Source organism: Alosa alosa, chromosome 20 (genome assembly GCF_017589495.1).
Source record: "Alosa alosa isolate M-15738 ecotype Scorff River chromosome 20, AALO_Geno_1.1, whole genome shotgun sequence".
Lineage (NCBI taxonomy): Eukaryota > Metazoa > Chordata > Actinopteri > Clupeiformes > Clupeidae > Alosa > Alosa alosa.
In genome coordinates, this window is record NC_063208.1 from 9,222,474 (window position 1) to 9,246,056 (window position 23,583).

General features: G+C 42.2%; 2 protein-coding genes across 7 annotated transcripts; both read right to left on the reverse strand.

Annotated features, from left to right (window-relative positions):
* Positions 1-1,180: 1,180 nt before the first annotated feature.
* On the reverse strand, positions 1,181-15,115 carry u2af2b (U2 small nuclear RNA auxiliary factor 2b). Of its 3 annotated transcripts, none has more exons than XM_048229083.1 (13): positions 14,612-15,115; positions 13,469-13,492; positions 12,789-12,921; positions 11,678-11,713; positions 9,419-9,522; positions 8,298-8,449; positions 7,641-7,757; positions 7,216-7,354; positions 5,304-5,383; positions 4,833-4,955; positions 3,094-3,180; positions 2,465-2,716; positions 1,182-1,418 (listed from the first exon to the last, which is right to left on the reverse strand). In XM_048229083.1, the coding sequence occupies exons 1-13, from the start codon at positions 14,658-14,660 to the stop codon at positions 1,284-1,286; spliced, it is 1,431 nt and encodes a 476-aa protein (XP_048085040.1). In that variant the 5' UTR covers positions 14,661-15,115; the 3' UTR covers positions 1,182-1,283. The 3 variants fall into 3 exon arrangements, with proteins under 3 accessions (XP_048085042.1, XP_048085040.1, XP_048085041.1); XM_048229084.1 differs by having other exon boundaries at positions 1,183-1,418; positions 5,304-5,380; XM_048229085.1 differs by lacking the exon at positions 13,469-13,492 and having other exon boundaries at positions 1,181-1,418.
* Positions 15,116-15,759: 644 nt separating this feature from the next.
* Positions 15,760-22,636, reverse strand: ccdc106b (coiled-coil domain containing 106b). Of its 4 annotated transcripts, XM_048229097.1 has the most exons (9): positions 22,569-22,636; positions 22,414-22,470; positions 21,698-21,818; positions 20,307-20,386; positions 20,054-20,164; positions 19,772-19,969; positions 19,206-19,352; positions 18,446-18,649; positions 15,760-18,113 (listed from the first exon to the last, which is right to left on the reverse strand). In XM_048229097.1, exons 3-9 carry the CDS (start codon positions 21,712-21,714, stop codon positions 17,797-17,799), a joined length of 1,074 nt encoding a protein of 357 aa, XP_048085054.1. In that variant the 5' UTR covers positions 21,715-21,818; positions 22,414-22,470; positions 22,569-22,636; the 3' UTR covers positions 15,760-17,796. The 4 variants fall into 4 exon arrangements, with proteins under 4 accessions (XP_048085054.1, XP_048085055.1, XP_048085057.1 ...); XM_048229098.1 differs by lacking the exons at positions 22,414-22,470; positions 22,569-22,636 and having other exon boundaries at positions 20,054-20,161; positions 21,698-21,899; XM_048229100.1 differs by lacking the exons at positions 21,698-21,818; positions 22,414-22,470; positions 22,569-22,636 and adding an exon at positions 20,836-21,624 and having other exon boundaries at positions 20,054-20,161.
* Between the last annotated feature and the right edge of the window lie 947 nt (positions 22,637-23,583).

Genomic DNA, 23,583 nt, shown 5'->3' on the forward strand with positions numbered 1-23,583 from the left:
AACACTGGAAATCACATTGTGTGTGTGTGTGTGTGTGTGTGTGTGTGTATGTATATATAAGAAGAAAACATCCAGGGGAAGGAAAGAAATTGAACTGTCTGGCGCACCTGGACGAGAATGGCTATGCAACTGTGGAAAAGCAGCCTGTAACTTTATTGGCAGTGATATAGGCTTGTAGTGTTTTGAGGGGGTGGGGTCAAGGTATAGGGAACGCTGGAGGGGAGTGAGCTAGCGAGCGAAAAATGATCATTTGCTTCCAGTTCATTTTCCCCACACGAATGAGTGATCAAAGCAGGTCACAACCACCTACCACCTATGAACTAGGTCTGAAAAGCCTGAATCAGTTCAGGACCTACTGATCAAGTCTGAACAACCTGAATCCAAGTCCATGACCTGTTCATTTCCCTTTTCCCTGTTGCAAGGGCCAAACAGGCAGACCAGCTTGTGTTTCCAAGAGTTTTATTATGAAACATATGGGCTACACCGTGAGTGGCACACACACACACACACACACGCGCATATGTGCCCCCACACCGTCAGTGGAAGGGGCATCACCAGTATAGGCAGGTAGGCACTAATGCCCAAGAAAACAGACAATGCTAGCGACATCCAGAAAGAAAAAAAAAAAACAACAATAAAAACCTAACAAATGTCAACAGAAAGTAGCTACTGATTTAGCTTTACAGCCTGATGGGGAAAATTATATGACAGAGAAAATGTGAGGGGGTGTAGAGATACATTGAGTGGCAGCTCTACTTCACATATAGGACCGAGACTGAGGATGTCACCCACTATTTCAGGACTGGGGCTTTCTTATGATTTGTGGAGAGGGACCAGGTTAATGAACTACAGCTGCAGGAAAAAAAAAAAATGTCACGTAACGCCCCTGTTGTTTTGGTCAGGGAGCAAAAATGGCACTTCTCCCAGCCCAGAACCATTTAAAAATAGAAAACAAAAATGAAAGATTTTTTATTTTTACCCCCTTGATACACAAGCACACGCATTCTTAAAATACAAACACAAAAACTAACCCACTCACATAGTCTTAGAACCATATCTGGGTTGCTGTTACATATCCTCCTTTCCTTTCCTTTCCACATAGCAACTTTCTTTTTTTTTTTTTTTTTTTGTAAGTAGAAAATCCCCACCCCTTTCCCACCCTCCCAAACCTCTTTGTATTTAATTCCTCCATTTCTCGCCCTCCCTCCCTCCCTCACTCCACCCCACCATTTTGTTTCTTCTCTTCTACCGCCCTATCTCTCCTCCCTCCTTTTTCTCCGGTTCTACCAGAACTCTCGGCGATGGTAGGCGTCAGGGTCGCAGTACTTGGTCACCACCACTCGGTTGGCAAACTTCCTTCCCGTCAGTCCCTGCATGGCTTTCTGGGAGTCGAACAAGGTTGTGAACTCCACAAAGATCTGGGACAGAGAAAGAGTGAAACAAGTTAACAAAATCTGTGCTTATCTGTGTGCGTGTAGAAAGTTGAATCTCTAAATTTGTGAACAGAGATAACTTGATTCCTAAAATCATAATATCTCATGATGGTTAAAGTTCAACATTTCTTTCAAATGCTTTGTAAGTCACTGGGGACAAAAGTGTCTGCCAAGTATTGTAAACCTAAAACCCTGTGAACATCGCCATTTATACCTGTATGCAAGGTACGCCAGAGGCATTGCTGACCACTTGTGTTTACATTCCGTTAACAGACAGTCCGAATAACATCCCAATGCCTCCCATTGTCTGGGACACATCAGAGCGCATTATACTACAAAAGATACACGGTCACATGAGTCCGGGACCACCTTTGCAAGTGGTTTGAATGATCGTATCACAAACGAGGTGACTGGCTAACTCCGGTAACTTTGGGAGTAACCGCTGATCTCTAAATGAACACTGTAGGGAGCTGTACTGTACTCTTTTGATCCCGTGTGGGAAATTTGGTCTCTGCATTTATCCCAATCCGTGAATTAGTGACACACACCCAGCACACAGTGAACACACAGTGAGGTGAAGCACACACTAATCCCGACGCAGTGAGCTGCCTACAGCGGCGCTCGGGGAGCAGTGAGGGGTTAGGTGCCTTGCTCAAGGGTACTTCAGCCGTTCCTACTGGTCGGGGTTAGAACCGGCAACCCTCCGGTTACAAGTCCGAAGCGCATACTCACACTGCGTACGGTTCACTTGTACTGTGCCGGAGTACAGTGCTCTCCCGTTCTTGGTCCGCACTCACACTGCATACTATCAAACTGTACCTAGGCACACTATACCCTTGTACCGTACCCGAGTCCACTTCTCCAAGCGGACTCGTGCACGGATAAGTGTACCGTGCCTGGTACGGAGCGATCACACAGGTCAAACAAACCGGACTTTGGGGGTCAAGAGTACTCAGGTACACTATGGATGGCAAAAACAAACGTAAACAGGGTGTTGGTGGTCATGACGCGGACACGCCACGGTTCCTTACCTTCCCGGTGCCAGGCACCTCGAGACCATCGACCGGCCGCGGGATCTCGATGCTCTTGACCTGGCCGTACTTGCTGCACTCGTCCCGCACGTCTTCCAGAATCTCCTCGTACTCGTCGTCGTCCAGCAGCTCCTCGGGCGCCACCATATTCATGAGGCAGAGCACCTCAGTGGGGATGCCGCCCATCTGGTTCATAGAGCTATTCATCAGCCCCGGCACCTGCAGCGTAACCGGGGTCTGGTTCACACTCGTCTGCCGGGGTTAGTAGATGGAGGCAGAGAGAAGGGCAGAAGGGGTTTAGTTAGCACTTAAATTAGCATTTAGCAATAAAATAGCATTTAGCAGGCCTATTTGGTCTTAAAGCTGACAGTTGAGGAGAGGAGTTGAGACTGAGATTGAGAGGAGGGGAACTAGGATTGAGGGGAGGGGAACTAGGATTGAGAGGAGGGGAGCTGAGATGAAACTGAGGTTTTGGATAGGAGGGATGGGGGGCTACAGCTGTGAGATGTGGTTGCTGATGCAAACCAAAGTGAAAAGTTTGCTGGGGTGGGATTCCCAGGGCAGCAGAGTGGTCAGTTTGTGAGGCATGAGTGTTGTAGAATAACACTGATGGGGCATCGGAGTCTCACCAGGGTGGCATTCTTCGCTCCAACACTTGCCCTCTGCACCAGAAGCTTCTTGTCACCCAGCTGCATACCATTCAGACCAGCAATGGCCTACACACACACACACACACAAACAGAAAAATATCACATGGATGTATCAAGACCAGAAATAACCTATAACACAGTTTATCATGCTCTGACCACTGGGGGAACCACTAGTTGCACCCTTAAACTCTGGTCCAACCAGATCATTTCACTGTAGTACTTAACTTTACTCATGCAATAAATGGGTGCTTTTATCCAAAACAACTTTCAGATATGAATTGCAGGGGCCAGTCTCTCAAATTGTGGTGAAGTGCCTTGCTCAAGGGGCACAACAGGAATCGAACCCATGACATTTTGTGTCTTGGATGCATATCTATTTGCCATGTATTGTATTCTAAGCATTCTATATGTAAATGCATGTTTAAATGTTCTGCTTTGGCGATGCAAAAATATTTGTCATATAATACAGCTCACTTTAATTGAATTTAATTGACTACTGTATGCTAGCTTCCTGCTAAGTTCATTGGCCACTACACTACCACCACCCCACTGTAAGCAACAAAGAGGCCAGAAAGTTGCAGTGAAAGAAATTGAGTAGAGTTAAAGGCCTGCAGCCGGTTGCACCAGTTGAACATAAGTTCCATCTTAGCTTAATTCTAACGTAAACTGGCACTACATTGGAGTTTACGAGCTACTAAAGTTTAACGGGTTGCAACACGCAAAATAGTTCCAACATAACGCTAAGTTATGACTTAAATTTTACACGTCCCTCTCCCTAGGTATAAGGTCCATCATAAGTAATTTGTTAACATGGTTCTCATTTAAATGGTGGGAATGTTCAATTTAACAAAGTATAAGTTGAGAAGAGTTACATCCGCGACCGATTATACATTTCATAGACTGTATATAAAGAACATTCTATATACAGTCTATGACACATTTAATTCACTTGAACAGTGTTTGAATCATGTTTCTATTTGTTTGTATGGACCTACAGTAGCTGTACATATACCAAACATCTACCTCATTACCACACAAAGCATATTGCTGTTGATTGATCTGTTATCAGAGATTTTATTATTAGAAATATAGTGTTACCGTTACCTTCACTAGCTATCCACTGCGGTAGCCTACGTTAGGCCAACAGTGGTGGCTGAAATATTCCCAAAGCACATTACAACAAAATAAAGTCTGTTATTAAAAATACAGTGGTATTTTATTCCATACAACAAAGTAATTGCGGAGGAAGTCAAACCGAAATGCAGCTTTTACTATACAGCGTTACAACGAATGTTACCAATGTGAGAAGTGCTGTGAATCTGTGACGCTTCCGATATCATTAAACGGTGATATTGATTGGTTGTTAGCGGTAAAAACGCCATTCTACCCGACAATATTTTGATTTAGTAGCTTCTAAATACGGTGCATCTTAAGTAGCAATGATGCAACAGAAAAAGAATGCAGTGCTAGTTTAAAAATAGTCGATTTCAACTTACACCTAAACTTACGATCGACCTTACGTTCTACTGGTGGAACCTGGCTGCTGGTATAGTCCTGTGTCTGTGTCCCGTGCACGCGTGACGAGAATTGTGTCATCAACACGGCATGCTGCTGTGTCGTGTGCCTCCCAACAATTGTGGCCGCACGTCAATGACTCACGTCTTTAATGCGCGCAAATGTGCACGGGGGGAGTATACCACTTTCTTTAGAGGGCTCACCTGGTCGTTGACATTCACGTCGACATATTCACAAAAGGCGTATCCTTTCGAGAGGCCAGTGGCGCTGTCCTTAACCAAGTTGAAAGCCTTCAGGGGCCCGAATGACGTCAGCAGCTCCTTCACCTGAGGTGGGATGATTCATTTAATACCACTCAAATGTACATAGGCAATTCTTCTGCTACGTTTATAAAAGACTTGACCTATGCTAGATTAATCAGTGAAGAAAATACACATTAAAAACAACCAATGGCTTTGAATTTCTGTTTGCTTAACAAACATCTATTCTGATATTCTCGGAATGATAACAGGAGCTACTGGACGGGCCTCGTTTTCATAGAGCTCGGTTCATTCATTCTCAACAGGACACGGCGTTTCTTCGGCATCTTGCTCTTGTTCAATCTGAGGGGAGCAGAGTTAAGTAAACTCACAGAAACATGCGTTTCAACCCCCCTTCCCCACGAGGTTACACACCTGGTCGTCGTTCAGGTAGTTAGGCAGCCCGCCGATGAAAAGTTTGTGAGCCGAATCTGGCACCACCGTGGAAACAACTCCTTGACAAAAAGGAAGTCAGTTTTAATTGAAGCTCAAAGGCTGTCCAGTTAAACACACACACACACACACACACACTGGATTACACAAGAACATATGCAGTGCATCCAATGATATTGGTAAGTTGTTTGCCTAGTATAGACTAGCAGAAGCAATTACACATGCTGTTCCAATAACAGCACAACAATGCTATTATTACTATTCAACTTGGTAAAATTTAAATCAGTTTTGTTCTTTACGAAACCGAATGCATAACTAGCCAATGTGTACACACACCATTCCAATCAGTCACCTTCTGGAAAACAAGACTTACTGACTAGCCAAGAAGTTCTGAAATGTTCTAACTGAATAGGCTACATGCACGAAAGTCTTGACAGGTAGCTCATTTATTTCCGATGAAGCGTTAACTGTGTTGCAATGGCATCTTCTGTTGTATTCTGCTCCTTACATCTTCACTCTGATACCGAAAATCTTGTTTGCCCAATAATAATAATAATAATAATAATAATAATAATAATAATAATTTTAACACCCGCATAAATCCTTCTTTTAATTTTAACACATGCATAAATCCTTCTTTTAATTTTAACACACGCATAAATCCTTCTTTTAATTTTAACACATGCATAAATCCTTCTTTTAATTTTAACACATGCATAAATCCTTCTTTTAATTTTAACACATGCATAAATCCTTCTTTTAATTTTAACACATGCATAAATCCTTCTTTTAATTTTAACACATGCATAAATCCTTCTTTTAATTTTAACACATGCATAAATCCTTCTTTTAATTTTAACACATGCATAAATCCTTCTTTTAATTTTAACACATGCATAAATCCTTCTTTTAATTTTAACACATGCATAAATCCTTCTTTTAATTTTAACACATGCATAAATCCTTCTTTTAATTTTAACACATGCATAAATCCTTCTTTTAATTTTAACACATGCATAAATCCTTCTTTTAATTTTAACACATGCATAAATCCTTCTTTTAATTTTAACACATGCATAAATCCTTCTTTTAATTTTAACACATGCATAAATCCTTCTTTTAATTTTAACACATGCATAAATCCTTCTTTTAATTTTAACACATGCATAAATCCTTCTTTTAATTTTAACACATGCATAAATCCTTCTTTTAATTTTAACACATGCATAAATCCTTCTTTTAATTTTAACACATGCATAAATCCTTCTTTTAATTTTAACACATGCATAAATCCTTCTTTTAATTTTAACACATGCATAAATCCTTCTTTTAATTTTAACACATGCATAAATCCTTCTTTTAATTTTAACACATGCATAAATCCTTCTTTTAATTTTAACACATGCATAAATCCTTCTTTTAATTTTAACACATGCATAAATCCTTCTTTTAATTTTAACACATGCATAAATCCTTCTTTTAATTTTAACACATGCATAAATCCTTCTTTTAATTTTAACACATGCATAAATCCTTCTTTTAATTTTAACACATGCATAAATCCTTCTTTTAATTTTAACACATGCATAAATCCTTCTTTTAATTTTAACACATGCATTCTTTTAATTTTAACACATGCATAAATCCTTCTTTTAATTTTAACACACGCATAAAAATTCTTCTTTATCGTAACGTGCTGATTCACTAGGTGCAACACCTTACACGGACCCGGTTGACACTAATTACATGATCAATTACATGATAACGAGCGCACCGAAAGCCTTTTGTGCATGTAGCCTATCCCACAGACATAGGAACGAGCCTATACACGCTCTGTGCCACAGGGGCTGAGTGCAAGCGCGTGCAGGCTCTGGCGTTGAGGAGGGGCGTTTACCTGGCACGTAGACGCTGGGGTTCTCGCTCATGCCCGGCAGTGGCTGGTAGTCGTGCGGCCGGCGGATCTTCAGGCTCTGGCCCTGGAATATGATGCCGTCGAACGCCATGGCCTGGGTGGTCTCATCCACAGACCGGAACTTTAGAGAGAAGTGAAAGGAGGGAAGGGGGCAGTAGACTTGGATCATTTGATGTGTCTGTATGTCAGTTAAGTTGCCATACTCATCTCAGATAAAAACAATACCTGTGAGCCCAAATGTGAGGGGTTGTGCGTACATTAATGAAACCAAAATAGAAACTATAACGCAAATGGATGAATTTGAGCGTAGTGTGTAACACATGTGGGTTAGGTAAAATGTATTTTCCGTATGCAAGCACACAGCCAATAGAAGTGATGTAAGGGGGTATGTTTGTGGTCACACTCACCTCCAGGAAGGCAAAGTTCTTGTCCTGGTTGATCTGCACGGCGAGGACGGGGTTGCCAGGAGCCTGAGTCAGGCCTCCAAGGCGCATCTGGGCATTGAAGAAGTCCATCATGGACTCCTGGAGGAGAACAAAATAAACATCAGCCATGTGATCTCTCCTTTTTTTTTTTTTTTAAACATTTTTTTTTTCTTCTGGGGCTTTTATGCCAGTTGAGAGAGTGACAGGAGGCGAGTGGAAGAGAGAGATGGGTTGGGCTCGGAAAATGACCCGGGTTGGACTCGGAACTCTGTACACCGTTAACTGTAACTGTAACACACCACCCCCCCCAAACAGCCAAACAGCATCATTCCTGTAGTACTTCACAGCAGCCAAAATTCCATCTAACTAATTCCTATCCCCTGTGCACATTTTCATGGCAATTCGGCTAAACAAAATGCAAATCAGTGGGCATTTCCTTCTGCTGGGTTAGGCAAACTAAAACATGGACAATCTCCTAATGAAAGGAGGAGCTGTGAATAGCTAGAGGTACCCAGGTGGTAGGGCAGAGCCTTGAATGAGCAGCTGTGGCAAATGAGCAATTTAACTTCGCTGGCTCTGCACAAAAAAACAGAAACAAAACAAAATATTATGTAAAAGTCTGGTCTCTCTGGGACCCACCTCTGTGATGCCAAAGGGTATGTTGCCCACGTAGAGCCGGCGGGCCTGACGGGTCATCTGGCTGCCCACAACGGGCACTGGGGTGGGGGTCACCGCCAGGCCATCAGGGGTCATGGTGGGCAGCAGGGCAGTGGCAGGGATCTGACCAGCAGCTGGGGAGAGATAAAGGTGTGTGAGACAACAACAACACATTGCATTTTATATAGTGCTTTTCAAGGCTCCCAAAGCGCTTTCCAATGACAGGGGAACCTCACTGGGAGTAACTGGGCTTTCATTCCACTTTTTAAAGCTGGAGTTGGCAAGTCTGACAGATTGAGGGGACTTTGAATGTTTACAACTCTCATTCCCCTCCCCCACTACCACCGAGCACACCCTCATCGAGTTTGTGCTCGTCAGTGCGCACCAGACTGTGATTGACAGTCAGATCTCACACAGCCCTGCTCTGATGGTACCAGAAGGACCAGGAGCTGTGGATTTTCGCAAAAATTAACAGGCTCTAGGTGGAGGTAGAAGTGCAGGTTTTTTCTAAAACCGGCTGATTTATGTTGTTCTGTCGGAGCATAGTGTCATTTTTCAGTGAATATGATCAAACAAATCTTGCCAACTGCAGCTTTAATGTGCATTCTGACCACTGGAATAACAATGTGGAGTGCTTTTGCACACCTCCACCTTAAGACAGGTGTGTCGGAGAAGGCCCACAGGGTCACCAACGTTTGCCTGATGATGGTCATCCGACCGAAACGTTGCGATATATAAAGTTTTCACTGCAAATTAAGGCAGTGTGCGGGAGCTTCCTTTTATCTGACCACTGGAATAAGAAATCCTGACTGGTAACACTTGAAATGGAAAAACAATCAATAATCAACATGTCAATCAATAATGTGAATTTGAGACATTTGAGACATTTGAAAGGAGATGTGGGAGGGGGAGAAGGGGAGAAAGAAAGAAAGAAAGAAAGAAAGAAAGAAAGAAAGAAAGAAAGACAAACCAACTGCATGTGTCTCTCAAATGGTATCAAATCTTCTAGTCTCAACCCTAGCCCTGAGTTTGAGACTGAAGTATGCACCACTGACTAGTGTTTCCAGAATCTGTCTGAAAGAAGGAGTAGGTAGAACACTGACCTTGCATGGCCTTATACTGCATGGGTGTAATGTGCTCAAAGCCTGGAGGAGGAACATCCCAGTACTTCTTTACTTTCTTCTTCTTCTCCCGATGGGGGGAACGGCTATGGGGTGGAAGAACAGATGAGTGACAGAGAGAGGGAAAGAGAGAGAGAGAGAGATAGAGAAAGAGAGATGGAATGATGGCAAAATGAAAAAGAGGAGTTTTGCACTGATAACAACGTCTAACTCCCTCACTTATATCGCACAGAGAAAAAAAAATGTGGAACAACTCTTTTGGTGAACGTAGCCATGTTGGCTATGTGTACAGAATCAAGGTCATTAAATTGGCCCAAGTAAAATCACAACAGACCATAGTCACCAGTGTTAGTTTGCACTATTACCCTGCACCAGTGTTGGGAGGGTTACTTTCAAAACGTATTCCGTTACAGAATACAGAATACATGCCCAAAAATGTAATTTGTAACGTATTCCGTTACATTACTCAATCTGAGTAACGTATTCTGAAAACTTAGATTACTTCCGCATTGAATTGCACTTTATAAGTGTAGGAATGCGGCCATCAAATCCTGCTTAGGCCTATTCTGGTGTGTTCTTCTGTTCCAAATGGCTGAAGTGTTAGGCCCACATACGAGAATGTAAAGTCAACTAACCTACCTGGTACAACTTTAAAATAGCAAGGTGACCACTAAAACTACAGCAGGTGACTAGGCTAATTAAAACAAACAAAATAAATAGGCTAGAAATTATAATTAAGGTGTGCCTGAGATTTTTCGGGGCATCAACCCAGTACAAGTGAGGGACGCATATGACAGGTGGAATGCAAATGAGCTGTAAATGTTAACACTATGGGCTACTGTATATCAGTGCTCTCAAAATAAACGTGATCCGTAATGACAATCAAAAACCGCACGTTATATGCTACTCGCAAGAATAATTCTTCAGAGGCTGCACCATATAATTCATTTTAAAACGTAAATGTAGATCTAATTAGAAAAATAATAATCCATGAAGCTATTTTAAGTTAGAATAAAAAACCTAGAATGCAGTGCCTATTTTAGAGATTGGTTTTATTGTAGGTCTAAATCAACACGTGAACAAGGCTTTGTTTATTGCTTAGTAAACTGTGTAACCGATTGGCCGAAGTAGCCTGAGCTATTAATACTTGGGAAAATATCCTTTCACGATCAGTGAGGAACAGGAGTTACCTCCACTTACTTTACTCCTAATTTGCTGTGCAAACAGTCATTTCAAGGTCTCCGATGACGCGTCCATTGATGCTAGTGCAAGACGGCGGGGCTTGGATTTAAACACGTAAACAATTTCATCATTGATTGCTTTCAGGAGCTTCTGGGAAATGGAGTTGCCTTAATTTATTTAGAGAGTGAATAAACTTATGAAACAGAGAAGTATCATCATGGAATCCATTGATTTCAACAATGTAACTGTATTCTAAATACCAACTATTTAACTTGTAACTGTATCGGAATACAGTTACTCATAATTTGTATTCTGAATACGTAACGCCGGTACATGTATTCCATTACTCCCCAACACTGCCCTGCACCACCGCCAATTTAGTCATGATCTGAGACCAACTCTAAGATAGCGGATCAATAAAAATAGTCTGGTCTGAGAGTCAGACTCCTTTTGAAGGTTTTAAGACCACTCGAATGATGAGAAGCCACAATGTGCTGAGTTAACAGTAAAAAACAAATGTCTCACTCAGCAAATAGGTAGGTACATATTTTTTGTATGCACTCACTCCCTTTTGCCAAGGCCACGAAACTTGGCAGCTTTAGCAGCAGATAGCTGCAAAATGACAAGCTAAACAGAGCGTGCAGAATGACAAGCTAAACAGAGCGTGTGACATGCACACTTCACTCCTGCTTAGCAGGCCTCAGCAAAGTCAGGAAGAAAATCCCCAATCACTGGAAGTGGGTAACACCAGTTAGCATGTTAGCTACCTTTTAGCTATATGCTAACTAGTATAACCCATTTCCAGTGAATTATGCTAAGCTAGGCTGACTGGGAAATTGCACACACAGAAGAGAATGGTATGCATCCTCTTATTTAAGTCTGGGGTAGCCGGCAAAAAACCTCATTTCCCAAAAGGAAAAAAAAAAAGCCAGGAGGTTAGGTTAACATTCACTTGCCCTAACTGACAGACATTTATATATACATAAGCCATTCACTCAAGATTTTAGAGACTTCAGCACACAGTCACTAGACAAAGACGGATGCCTCTGTGTCTTTTACCTGACGATGTCTTGGGGTGGGTTTTGAGGCTGAGTGCTGAAATGACAGTTAAGACAAGGGTTTGGGTTTTACAAGGACAGCATAACTGGGAATTTACACCGCAAGGAAGGCATTAGACTGCCTCCGTCTTTAACATGACACAACAATGTGTTTATCCATGTGTTTTTTTTTTATGTGTACGCTTTACATACGTTTAAAAAATAAAAATGAAGCACAAAAACAAACTTTTAACGACCGTAAGACACGCATAAAGCGCCGTCGGTATAAATTGATATTCTGCTACACCTCTAACAACTGATGTCAAACAGGTGACAAAATAATGCTTCAAAGACGGCTCTGGTGTAAATTCCCAGTATAGAATGGCAGAGTCCCTAATATTACATTACATATAAGCACAGCAGTGTAATCTTGGCACAATACAGTGTGGACCTGGAGAGAAGCCATAAGGCAAGCACGCGGCCCCTCTCAAAACACAGGCCAACACTTCATTCCTGGAATTAACCAATCCACAATTAATCCGCCATTAAAAAAGCCCACATAACCCATTTAGTTTTAAGAAATGCAGTCACGGGCCCCAACTCATTTCATTTAGTAATGACCCGAAAGTACAAATGCTAACTGGAAATACAAATACAATGGACAACCTCCGTGCATGCAGTCAGCAATGCAGATAGAGGAAAAGGAGATGGTCCTTGACTGGTTGCTGGCAACCCCAACAGAGGTGCGTTCAAATTTGACAAACAATGGGGAACGTTCGTGGAGAACATGTTTTCTTTGAACAGTTAAATTTGAATAATTTGGTGTCAACATTCCATTCTAACGGTAATTGCATTGTTGCCTTCGTCAAACTCATGTCCAGTTCCACTTTATGTCTTCAGAGAACTACCTCCTCAGACTGTTTGCGCTTGTTCGCCGAAAACTCAAGGCTAACGGAAAACTGTTCGCAAACGTTCACCTATGTTAGCGAATTTGAATGCACCTCAGGTCTCTGTTAAGGAGATGGTGTTGCTGGGAGGGTTGTAGGGCAGTAGTAGTACTACAATGCCACAGCAGGCGGGCAAGTGGCCAAACAACCGTCAACGGCAGCGGGTCAAAGGTTACTAGGACTCACCTGCGTCTGTGTCGGCGGTCTTTGCTGCCGCTGCGACGTTCCCGGCTTCTCCTCTCCCTGCTCCTCCTCTTCCTCTCTCGGCTGCGGCTGCGGGAGGAACTGCGACGGCGGTGCCGGTTCTCCTTGTCCCGCTCTGCCAGGGAGACAGCGACAGCGAGGGCGAGGGAGTGAGCGAGGAGGAGAGAGAGTGATACAGAGCAAGAGAGAGAGAGAGAGAGAGAGAGAGAGAGAGAGAGAGAGAGAGAGAGAGCGAGAGAGAGATAGAAAAGAAAGAATTACGGCAAGAGAGGAGAGAGCAAGGTGGTGAAAGCTCTCAGGTAGCTAGAGAATAAACCGGCTGATTATATTGTAGAGAAGCACAGGATCCCAGAAGATAAGAGAGGACCTATGCTGCAAAGAGGAGAAAAAAGAAGAGGAAATCGACACCCCACCCCCTACTGCAGGAGGAAAGTCCTGTGCCAACAGGACATGGCGCTTCACAAACCCAGACACCTGACAAAGCTGTATCCTTAAAGAGAAAGAGGATTTTAACCATTTAAGCTACTCTGTCACCCTGTGCAGCCCCAGAGAGAAAGATAGCAAGAGAGTGAAGAAAGAGAAGAAGAAAGGAGAGACAGCTAGAAAATGATGAAAAGAGAGAGCAAAAGAGATAGAGAGATAGAGGCCGCTGTTGTACCCACCAAGTGAATTCAGATTCTCAACACCTGCATGGAAGGAAACAAGAGAATCGTCAACTTTCACACTACTGGATACAGCACATGCACACTGAGCCCTTACCAGCTCAAGTCTAACATGAATCTGCTCAACATGGACAAAAGTAACTATCGTCACTGTACAACACAAACTTTCCAGTAATATTGGCTTAACTTAATTTAGGCTTGGCCTAAAGCATGCATTTCACCTCCTTTCAAAGGCATGCAGGCATGCAGAACAAAAATGCTAATGTTAATTTACCTACTAAAGGTAAGTCTTAACATTAAGATGTATTACATACATGTTTATTAAACGGTCTTATAGCATGCGTTAGCTTACATGTGTTATATTTATGACAAAGATTAACATAAACAGCTGAACCGAAGGACGATTGTGTTCCCCTCATTACTTCCATTATGACACAAAATACAGTAGAACTACCATCGCCTTCACTTCGCAACTTTAAACGTGGCGTGACTTGTAATTAAGGGGATTTGCTTCCCATGGCCATATTAAGGCTAGCAGTGGTGGACAAAGGCACCACTGAAATAGCCCTTGTAAGAAATTGACAGTTAAAGTAAATAACTATAATGTTAATGAAACATTCCGAGAACAAGGTAATCTCAAAAGCATCACTTTAACAATAACCCATTAAGTTTGGAATACCAATATCTAAAACTAAGGGGAACACATTCTTATTGAGACAGCATAATATTAACGTTTACGTTGCCGATATCATGTAAATGAAACGCTATGCATAATCGTTAGGTCAATTACGTTGGCGTTAACGTGGAGGTTAATGGACGTAACCGTAATAACGATCTGAATGCTCATTTACATTAAAGTTAAAAGCAACACTGTAATATGGCATTTTATCTTACATTAACAAGCACAACCAATTGTAGACGATTGGCCAGATTAAGGTAAATCACAAGATAGCATAGATATCAAAACAACGTTATAGCATTAGCTATTGCTAACACTGCTGTTGCTATTACTGCGAAAGTTAGCTAACAGAATAAGAAGTAAGTATCGGCGGCCATAACAAGTGCTCCAAGACAGATGCTCTGCAATACATAAATTATTATTGTTAATAACCGCACACGTAAGGATCAGGTCATCACACTCACCTTGTTTGTTTTCAGACAACTGTCTCTCGAATTCATCAAAGTCCGACATTTTGAATTATCAGTAGGGGATGAATGGACAGTCAGGCGGGGGGAATTAGCTTGCGCTAACCTCAATATAAATTCTATCCCAGCTGTTGCACGCGCTTGACGAAAACGTATTACAACAAAAAAAAAACGAAACAGCTTTGTCAGATTATATTAACGTTACAGTCCCAATGTAGTTAAGATCGGTCTCCGATGGCAAAAAATGACGGAAGAGCTCACCGACGTGTCTGCAGTTAAAGAAGCTATCCAGCTAGCAAAAAAGCTAGCCAAGGCAGCTTGCACGTCTGCTTCATTGATACATCTCTTCTAATGCTGTAAAACGTTGCTTAGACATATAATAGTCTTAACTTGCACTCTCGATAATGTTATAACCACTTATATCTGTTTACTTTTAAAGCTTCCAAATCACACCAACTAGGCCTCAACCACCGTCGTCTCCATCCATTCGCTGTACGCGTTACCGGAAATGGAAACTCTTTTGACCTAGAGTACCAGTAGTGTTAACAATTTGTAACCACGCCACCTACCTGTGTGGTGTGCATCTCAGGTTTTTCCATGGTTGCATTAGCCTAGAAATCTAGACGCACCCTAGCGGCAGCAAATGGGTCTGGCTCGTCAGGCTAAATGGTTTCCCCTACAAAATGTAGATGTAGTTCATTTATATGATGTCACCAGATATGTGTACACTAAAGTGTATGCTTTTATGACAACTATTCATTCACAGACACATTCAGAGCTGTAAGCTGTTTTGCATTGTTTTGCAACCCAGAGATCATTCTCTATTTACACTGCACCTGCTTTATACAGTGACAGTCTACATGCTTCAAAATGTGCAGCAAAAAACTAAAAATAGGAGAATATTTGTAAAATCACAATTACCTAGTCAATTTCATTCAATTCATTTGAGAGACATTTCCAGATTTTACTCAAGTTTTTCAACAGCAGGCTCTGATATTTTTATCCCACTATTTGACAAGCTGCACAAAATTATTTAGATTTTTGTTAAACCACAAACACATCTGCTTCCTTACTCACCACAAATGAGAGGTTCAGTTTGTCAAGTCTTCTAAGTTCTACCAAAAAAGGAGCATAGTCACAAAATGTAGTAGAGAGATCGGAGAGCTTTATTTACACATGTGAAGAGCATGACCACAACTAACATAATTCTCCTCAGTCACCGTTGGATGATGGATGATGTTCCTGCTGAGCAGATGGCCCTCTCCAGTTTCTGGAGCACATTGTTACGATGGGTAAGAGAAGGCAAAAGGTTACCAGAAGGTATATCAGCAGTGTCCTACGAGGAACAGACGTGAATATACTAGCCAATCTAGCAATCTCTATGCCTTGAATATAGAAAACAAAAACAAAAAGGTACCACATGGTAGTCTTCCGATGCTTGACGATGCTGTTAGACACTGCCACTCAGGCTTTGTGATACACTGAGAGTATCATGTATAACAAGGCTATGTGGTGATATACTATTACTGGCATTCCAAACTCGTTACCTGCCAAAGACGTTGGGTGAGGTATTCTAGCATAATAAGAGCAGGATGTTCAATTGATGAAATCCTGAGTTCCAACAGAAATCAGCACCAAAAGGGCAACACAAACACTATTTGGTTCAGTTAAAGAGAATAGTGTTTTTTTCCTCCTACAGCAGATTGCAATGAAGCCAAACAGAACATTTGTCCATGAAGAAAGGTTTAACTCAATATCCTAAGGATAATAAAATAAAATTTAAAGACTCTACCTGTATATTTAATGCTACCAAAAAGACAGTTATACCAAAAAAAAACATTTAGCATTACTGTTATGCCTCCTGAGTGTCTACTATTGCCAGTGTGGAGCTAAAGCTTTGGATCATCTTCATGAAGCCAAAAATCAATCTGAAATACAGCATATTTACATCATCATCGCAAGCATCTGTGCTCACATTTGTCGTTCCACCTTGGTTTTGACACAAATCAAAAACCTACCAAGGGCATGTCAAAATGTCACAAAAAAATCCCTGGACAGATCAATACAAAACCAGTATCTAAATATTTGGGCATCTTGAAATAAAAAAAGAGGGTTTCACTGACTAAATATCAAACCTCTAAGCGGTTTCTTCCCCATTCATAAATGGAGGAGATGTATGGGTTACAGGATACTCTTGGGATCTCCACACAAGGAGTACAAGTGGAAGAGAGTGTAATCCACAGACTCTGCATTGCATCCCATAGTGTACACGGCTTCTGCAGGACAGCATGCCTGCCATTCACATATTCAAAATACATTGCAAACTCCAGTGAAACAGAATTCCCTTAATACGCTTCAGGTTTGTTTTTGCTTGTTTGTTTGTTTTTTTTAAACATTATTTGGTAAAGCAAAGTAAAGCACTGATTGTATACAAATACAACTTAGAGAGATCATGGATAGAACCATCCAGATTCATTTTAACAAATACTCCCAAATAACCGTTCTTTGACCAGCAGTCACATTAGTCCTTTTTTAAATCACTAGGCATCTTGGTCCATGATCAAACCAGGGGCAAAAGATAAGACACCTAGTGGAGGCACATGTCTGGGAGGGTAAACAATACTCGGGAAGAAATGACAAATCTATGGTGTACTAAAAAAAGATACAAAAAAGGGTCCAATGCTGGTTGTGAAAGTGGGATAAATGCAGTCTTTGTCTCATACACTTATTGTGTAAAATAAAGATCTAAAAGGGGAAAAGAAACGTATGAAGGACAAAGAAGGCTTTGGGATACAGTGACCTACTACATCATTCGCTTTAAATATGTTTAACTGATTCTATGCACATAGCCTCTCAGACTTTGCTACAATCAGTCCTGTGAGGTTTGTACAAACTTCTCTTTTTCACCCGAACTCTGAAGTTTGGAGGAGGAAGCTGAACCTCTGCAGTCTCAGGAACTCCCGGGAACATTCCTGACGTTTGACCACGTCCATTTCTTTCACTTAATTCGGCACCTCACTTTTGCGCAAGAGCTGAGGTAGAGAAATATGTAATTGAGACAACAGCCCTCTTCGAGTTTTGCTTAATGGAACCGGTTTCTCCCAAATTCAAATCACCAACTGCCTGTCACTTTACGAAACGATCAAGAGTCCTCCTTTAGAGAGAGTACCACTTCAGCTTCTTCAGTTCCGGAAGCGGTAGGAGATGGGCAGAAGGAGGTTGTTTTTCTTCAGGGCCTGCACCTTGGCCTGCGAGGCCTCGTCCAGTGCCTTGTAGCATCGCCGCGCGTAGTCGAGGAGCTTCTCTTTGGACGGGTCAAACTCGCCCACCTCGGGCACCTTCTCGGGAGCGACCAGGAGGAGCTCCGCGATGGGCGTAGTGGACGCCACGGTGTTGCGGTCCACACCGTGCACCTGGAAGGCCTTGGCCATGCTCTTCAGTTTCTGATAAGTCACCAGAATCTTTTTGTAGCGGATAAGAACGCCTGCTGGGTCTTTCACTGGAAGTAAATATAAAGTCCTAATTACCATTGGTTGTATGCTTTCGTTTAGGATTAATAAAGTAACAGATTAAAAGACAGAAACAGATAAAAGCTTGTGGAAAGGAGAAAAACAGACATCCCTAAAAATCTCTGTTAAGACATAGAACTGTCTGAAATGCCTTGGTGTTCGCATGAACTTGGATGGATTGGAAACTTGAATCCCTACCACCACAGCATATATGCTTGTGTGTTATGATTATATCTGTACATCATTCTATATGCATTTCAAAAGTAAGAACAAAATCCCAGAGATGTATGGAGGCAAGCATTGTGTGTGTAAATGGACTCACCTCGCTGCCTCTCCATGGCTCTCTTGATTCGGAACACACGAGTCCTCTTGACGTGCGGGACTGACGCTGGGTTGGCCCGGCCTCCAGATTTTCCCTTCTTAGACCTCTTGCCGCCCTCCTCACTAGACACTGTGTATTCCTCCTCCTCCAGGTAACCATCTTCCTCCAGGTATTCCTCCACAACATCCTCATAGTCCTCCTCAGCTGAGGACAGATGTCAAAACACTCATTATACAATCACCACAACAGTACAATGTATGCCAAACCAACATATACTTCCATGCCTATATGCATGTCTGTAGGTGGATAGTTGGCCTGTGTACATACACATATTAAATACATAATAAAATAAACATCCTAAAATGTATGTATTGGCAAACATATGTCCTGAAGTTTTATGGAAATCATACAACAAAAGAAGCAAGACGTATTTTATTTCATAGTTTGTGCTTACAACGATTTAAAAGAACCCATGGCTTTGGCTAATTACTGGGTTATTTTTTTGGGGTGGTAAGGTCTGTTATAACGTAACATTTGTATGATTATAGCCAATTGTGCACTGGGTAAGGTCTGTGGACACACAGCAATGAGTATTTCTATACTGTATTTTGCATTTCTTAGGGTTTCTTATGTTGTGTGCAATTGTTGTTCCTGTAGATATGCTCTTTTAATGATACACGAGTCAATGCTCCTATGTACTACTTTTGTGCAACTTCGTTGTGTTTAACCAACCGCATAGTTAAGCTCTGCAATAGCTCACCCTGAGCAGTGCTGGGTCGCTTGAGGCTTGTCTGCTGCTGCTGACGGGATACAGCTGAGCGGGTAGTCATGGGAGCTGGGAACGGAGTCGCCGGCCGGCGCGCCGGGGTCTTCTGGGGGCTAGGCTGTGGAGTGTCTCCTTGCCGGTCTGAGAAGGGTGGGATGAGTGTGGAGGACGAAGAGAATGAGAGAGACGCTAATAACAGAGGTGCAAAGCTAATATTTACTCAGGAAGATGGCTCCTTCTGTATCATCTGTGTATACGTGCATGGTTACTACTGACTTCCTGGTCCTGAGTGTGTGCGCGTGTGCGTGTGTGTGTGTGTGTGTGTGTCCGTGCGTGTGCGTGTGTCTCTGACTTCCTGGTTTACTGGTTGTCTCTTGAATTCTGGTCTGTGTATGCATATATATTTAGGTCTCGTCTTGTATACATATGATGTCCTGGCACTTGGTGCTGTTTGTATACCACTGACTTTTGGCTTCATTGACCTATAAAGGTGTGTATAAGCAATGCTCTTAAATCCAAGCTCTATGTATGAATATGTAGGAAAGTGATTGGGTGTGTACCGTTGGTAAACTCAAGGCTCTTGGTGATGCTGATGACGCGGTCCAGCTGGCATCGTAGGAAGTCCCTCTCCTCCTCCAGGTCCTCGATGCGTTTCTGCAGCCACGAGTTTTTCTCCAAGGAGATCTGAAGATGCATGCGGAGGTTTGAGATCAGCAGGTAGGAGTCACACATGACCGGTGGTCCAGAGGTTGGATGATCTATGGCAAAGATTACACTAGTGTAGAGAACCACAAAACCACAAAAGGGGAGAGTAAAAAATAAACAAAGAATAGTTAACCTACCTTCAAATGGTCGTTCATTTTGATTCAAATAACTTGTCGTGTCCACGTTGTTGTCCTCAAATGGAATGGAGATTTCATAGCCTCCCACTTGGTTCTTTGTTAGGCCATCTTCTGCGAGAAATGTAATGAATGACTTAAAAGGAAGCATATTGACCACAAACACCGAATGCACGTGCGCGGGGGCTTTTGATAGTTGAAACGTATTTTTAAAGTTTAAATCTCTACACAGGTGGAGAATAACATTCGTATCTACCTGATGAAGTCCCCGTATTAGGGTGTGTGTCGGTCATCATGTTTTGCGTCGTGCGCTCCACCTTTCTGGAATGTATCAGTCTGGCGAACAACAATCGTAGATACAACGTGTGATATCAAAGTGTGACTCAAATTGTTGCAACTTGTAACAACTCAGGTGCAGCAGCATGTTAACTACCAGGAAAACTAAACTTGTTACAACTTTGTAAGGCGAAAAGTCATGTTTACTTGGAGGTTGTAAATTAACTGACTCGGTCCGCTAACTTTACATGTTTCTCTATGTAGGCTTCCACTTTATGCAACTAATCAAAGTTGAATGTCAAAATAAAACAAATACACGCAGCAGCACAGCAGTAAAGCAAATGCTGCAAATTATGGGGAGCATCCACACTGCTATTGCTAACAGCCATGCCACCAATGCTACAAATAGCTTGTTAGCGATACACTAACCAGCCAGACGGACTAGCCAGCTTAAAATTTGCTTCCTGCTTTGTCTTCTTTTAACGTTATGATTTAAACATTTGGCTTACCGGCATACAGGGTTTCGTAACAAGTCTTCACTTCGACCCAATCTAGCAAGTTCGAAAATGCAGAAAGGTGTTTCTATTTGCTACGACAATAATCTCCTTCGCACCATAGCTGCACATTTCAAACTTATCTCCAGAACCTGAACTTTACAGTGGTAGCCTAGCTATCAGGAATGACTGGAACACATTTCCTTGACCGTTACCAAACAGTTGGAAAATGTGCTATTATCTAATTTTGTGGATGTATATTCGCCTTTTCAGTCTTTCAAATTGCACAATGTATAACTTTTCAATTGAGAAATTCCCTTATTTCCACGGACGTAAACTTGGTCAAGCCTCCCCCATGAGTCATTTCCGGCCAGACGTTCATAAGAGAGGATCTACTAGTTCCGCTTGCCTAGCAAAAACGTAGAAAATATGTTTTATTTCAAGGGACCAGTTGACAGGTCTCATTGAAAAAGTCTTATTTAAAAACTGAAATAGTTAATAATTCCCACACGCACACAAGCATGTAACACATTTACACAGTGGGCACGCAGATGAGCGATGAGACATAGGCCTAGGCCTACCGGCCTATGAGGTGAATGGAGAAAGACAATTTCTCAGTTAATATGAACATGCATTTCACTTTTATTTTAGTGGACCTAATATCTAAACCAACGGCAAATATGCCTAGGCTGGCCTGGCAAACAGTTGCACATGGGTAATCAATGTAGGCTATATCAATGCCAGCAGTCGCCTAGAAAGTAATAATGTTCTAGTGTAAACTTGGTTTAAAAACTAAACAGCGCTATAATGTGGAAAGATGCACGTAGGTCTGTAGTTATTCATACAACAACTGTAGGCTAGCCCATATGTTACATGCCTGATAACGCCTCTCATTCTGGAAGAAGTTCTTGGGAGAGGTTGTCCGCCTACCTGCCCCAGGTGGGATCGGATGTCGACGAGGGGCGGTCGATTGATGGCGGAAGTTAATCCAACAAGTTCTGTTATAAAAAAAATAAATTAAAAACGAACACGGAGCAATCGACTGGAGCTGAAAAATAGGCGAAAGGATTTAACATCGCACCAGGTAAGACGCTAGCCTGTTGAACGTCCAAACGACCCCTAAATCGCATATCCTAGGTGTATGGGGTATTGCGTCAACGCCCTGTCTATTGTAAACAGGTAGGCTAAAATAATCGGGGCATTTCGATCATTCAATTGTTTTGTGGTAGGCTACACTAAGATTGATATTTTGCTTGATCTAGATATAGGCCTGCCTACTCCCAGCCTTTTAGTTCAAGAAGGCTAAACAATTGGTGACCATACTTAACACGCAAAATCCCCATGCTTTACTAAAATAATCATTTTGTGTGATATGAAGTAAAGTAGCCTAGGCCTGCTGTAGACATGGCTGAAATGTCTAACAGTGTAAGGTAACAAATTATTTTGATATGACAGTAATAAGTAATTACGTTTTTGAAGTATCTTGCCCAACACTGGTCTGATTAGATGAGGGTCACTTGCTCACCTGTGTAATCAGATCATTCTAACATACATTTCTATGGGCTCGAGTAAACTGTAAGAGAGTAGGCCTACCTCAAAAGTTTAGAAGGAATGGAAATCATACATCAGGTTGAGGGACAGTGGCCTAACCTGTTGAAAAATGGGAACGTTTTAGGAAATAAGTTGTTAATTGTATAAACAACTCTGAGTACATAGAGGAGATAAAGCTGATGTACAAAACGACTTACGAGATTATTATGCAACTAAATATCCTCTCTTCTGCTTGCATCCTTTGGGGTCTGCCCTTTTGGGTCCATTACTACACTTAACTGTCCCACTGCAGGGCAGTAACCATGACCACATCCTGTGCAGGCCTCTCCCACTGCCGACTGGCCCTCGCCTTCGCATTAATTATGGACTTGCTCGGTGTCGCTGCCCTTTTGACTGGAGTCTTTGCCACCCTGGAGATCAAAGGCCGGGATTTTGGCGACCTGTTGGTGTACACGGGAGCCCTCCTGGTGCTGATGTCACTGGGCGGTTGGGTCATGTGGTACAGCGGAAACATTGATGGACTGACCTCCCGCAAGGACCTGGGTCACATCAGCAGTGCAGTGGACAGGCTGGCGAGGACCCTGAGTCGCAAGATCACCCGAACACACCGGACTCACAGAGGGCCCTGAGGTCACTCTTGTATGACATGGAGGAGGCATTCTGCACTAGATAGCAGGTGATTCAGGCGTCTTTACTTTGTAATTACTAATTACTTTCATCAAAGGTTAAATAGATGATTTTGAAGTATGAAGTATAGTGAAATTTGAATTATTGTTAATAGAATCACGTTAAAGGTCTGTAGTTTCGCAATTTACGAACACCTTCTTCTAACCTGATATGGAAGTGGAACCAGATTTAAGCACAATTTAGGACAACCTGGAAAATCATTGTGTGGTGGTCAATGTTGATATTGTGGTGGGCCGCCACAAATAAGTCAATGTATGGGAAACACGGCAAGGAATAGAGATTGACCGAAGGAATCAAGAGTATGACTCTTTTGAAAACTCTACGATGTTGCAAGATCCAAACTTCCTGTCTCTTGTGTGAACCACTAAAAAGACAGGAAGTTGGGATCTTGCAACCCACAGAATTGTACCATGGAAGTACTTACTCTCTCGCAATCTGTCTGTCTGTCTTCCCTCTGTCCTCTGTCTCCTACACATTACGGGGTAGGTCCAACTTGGTGTTTATTAGCACATTTTATAAATCTTT

Coding starts and splice junctions, on each gene's coding strand:
- u2af2b (XM_048229083.1), bottom strand. CDS start 14,660: ATGTCGGACTTTGATGAATTCGAGAGACAGTTGTCTGAAAACAAACAA. Junction 11,714..12,788: donor GACCGCCGACACAGACGCAG/GTGAGTCCTAGT, acceptor CTGTCATTTCAG/CACTCAGCCTCAAAACCCAC. Junction 7,355..7,640: donor AGAACTTTGCCTTCCTGGAG/GTGAGTGTGACC, acceptor TTCTCTCTAAAG/TTCCGGTCTGTGGATGAGAC.
- ccdc106b (XM_048229097.1), bottom strand. Junction 19,970..20,053: donor AAATGAACGACCATTTGAAG/GTAGGTTAACTA, acceptor TCTTTGCCATAG/ATCATCCAACCTCTGGACCA. Junction 18,650..19,205: donor GCGACCCAGCACTGCTCAGG/GTGAGCTATTGC, acceptor ATCTGTCCTCAG/CTGAGGAGGACTATGAGGAT.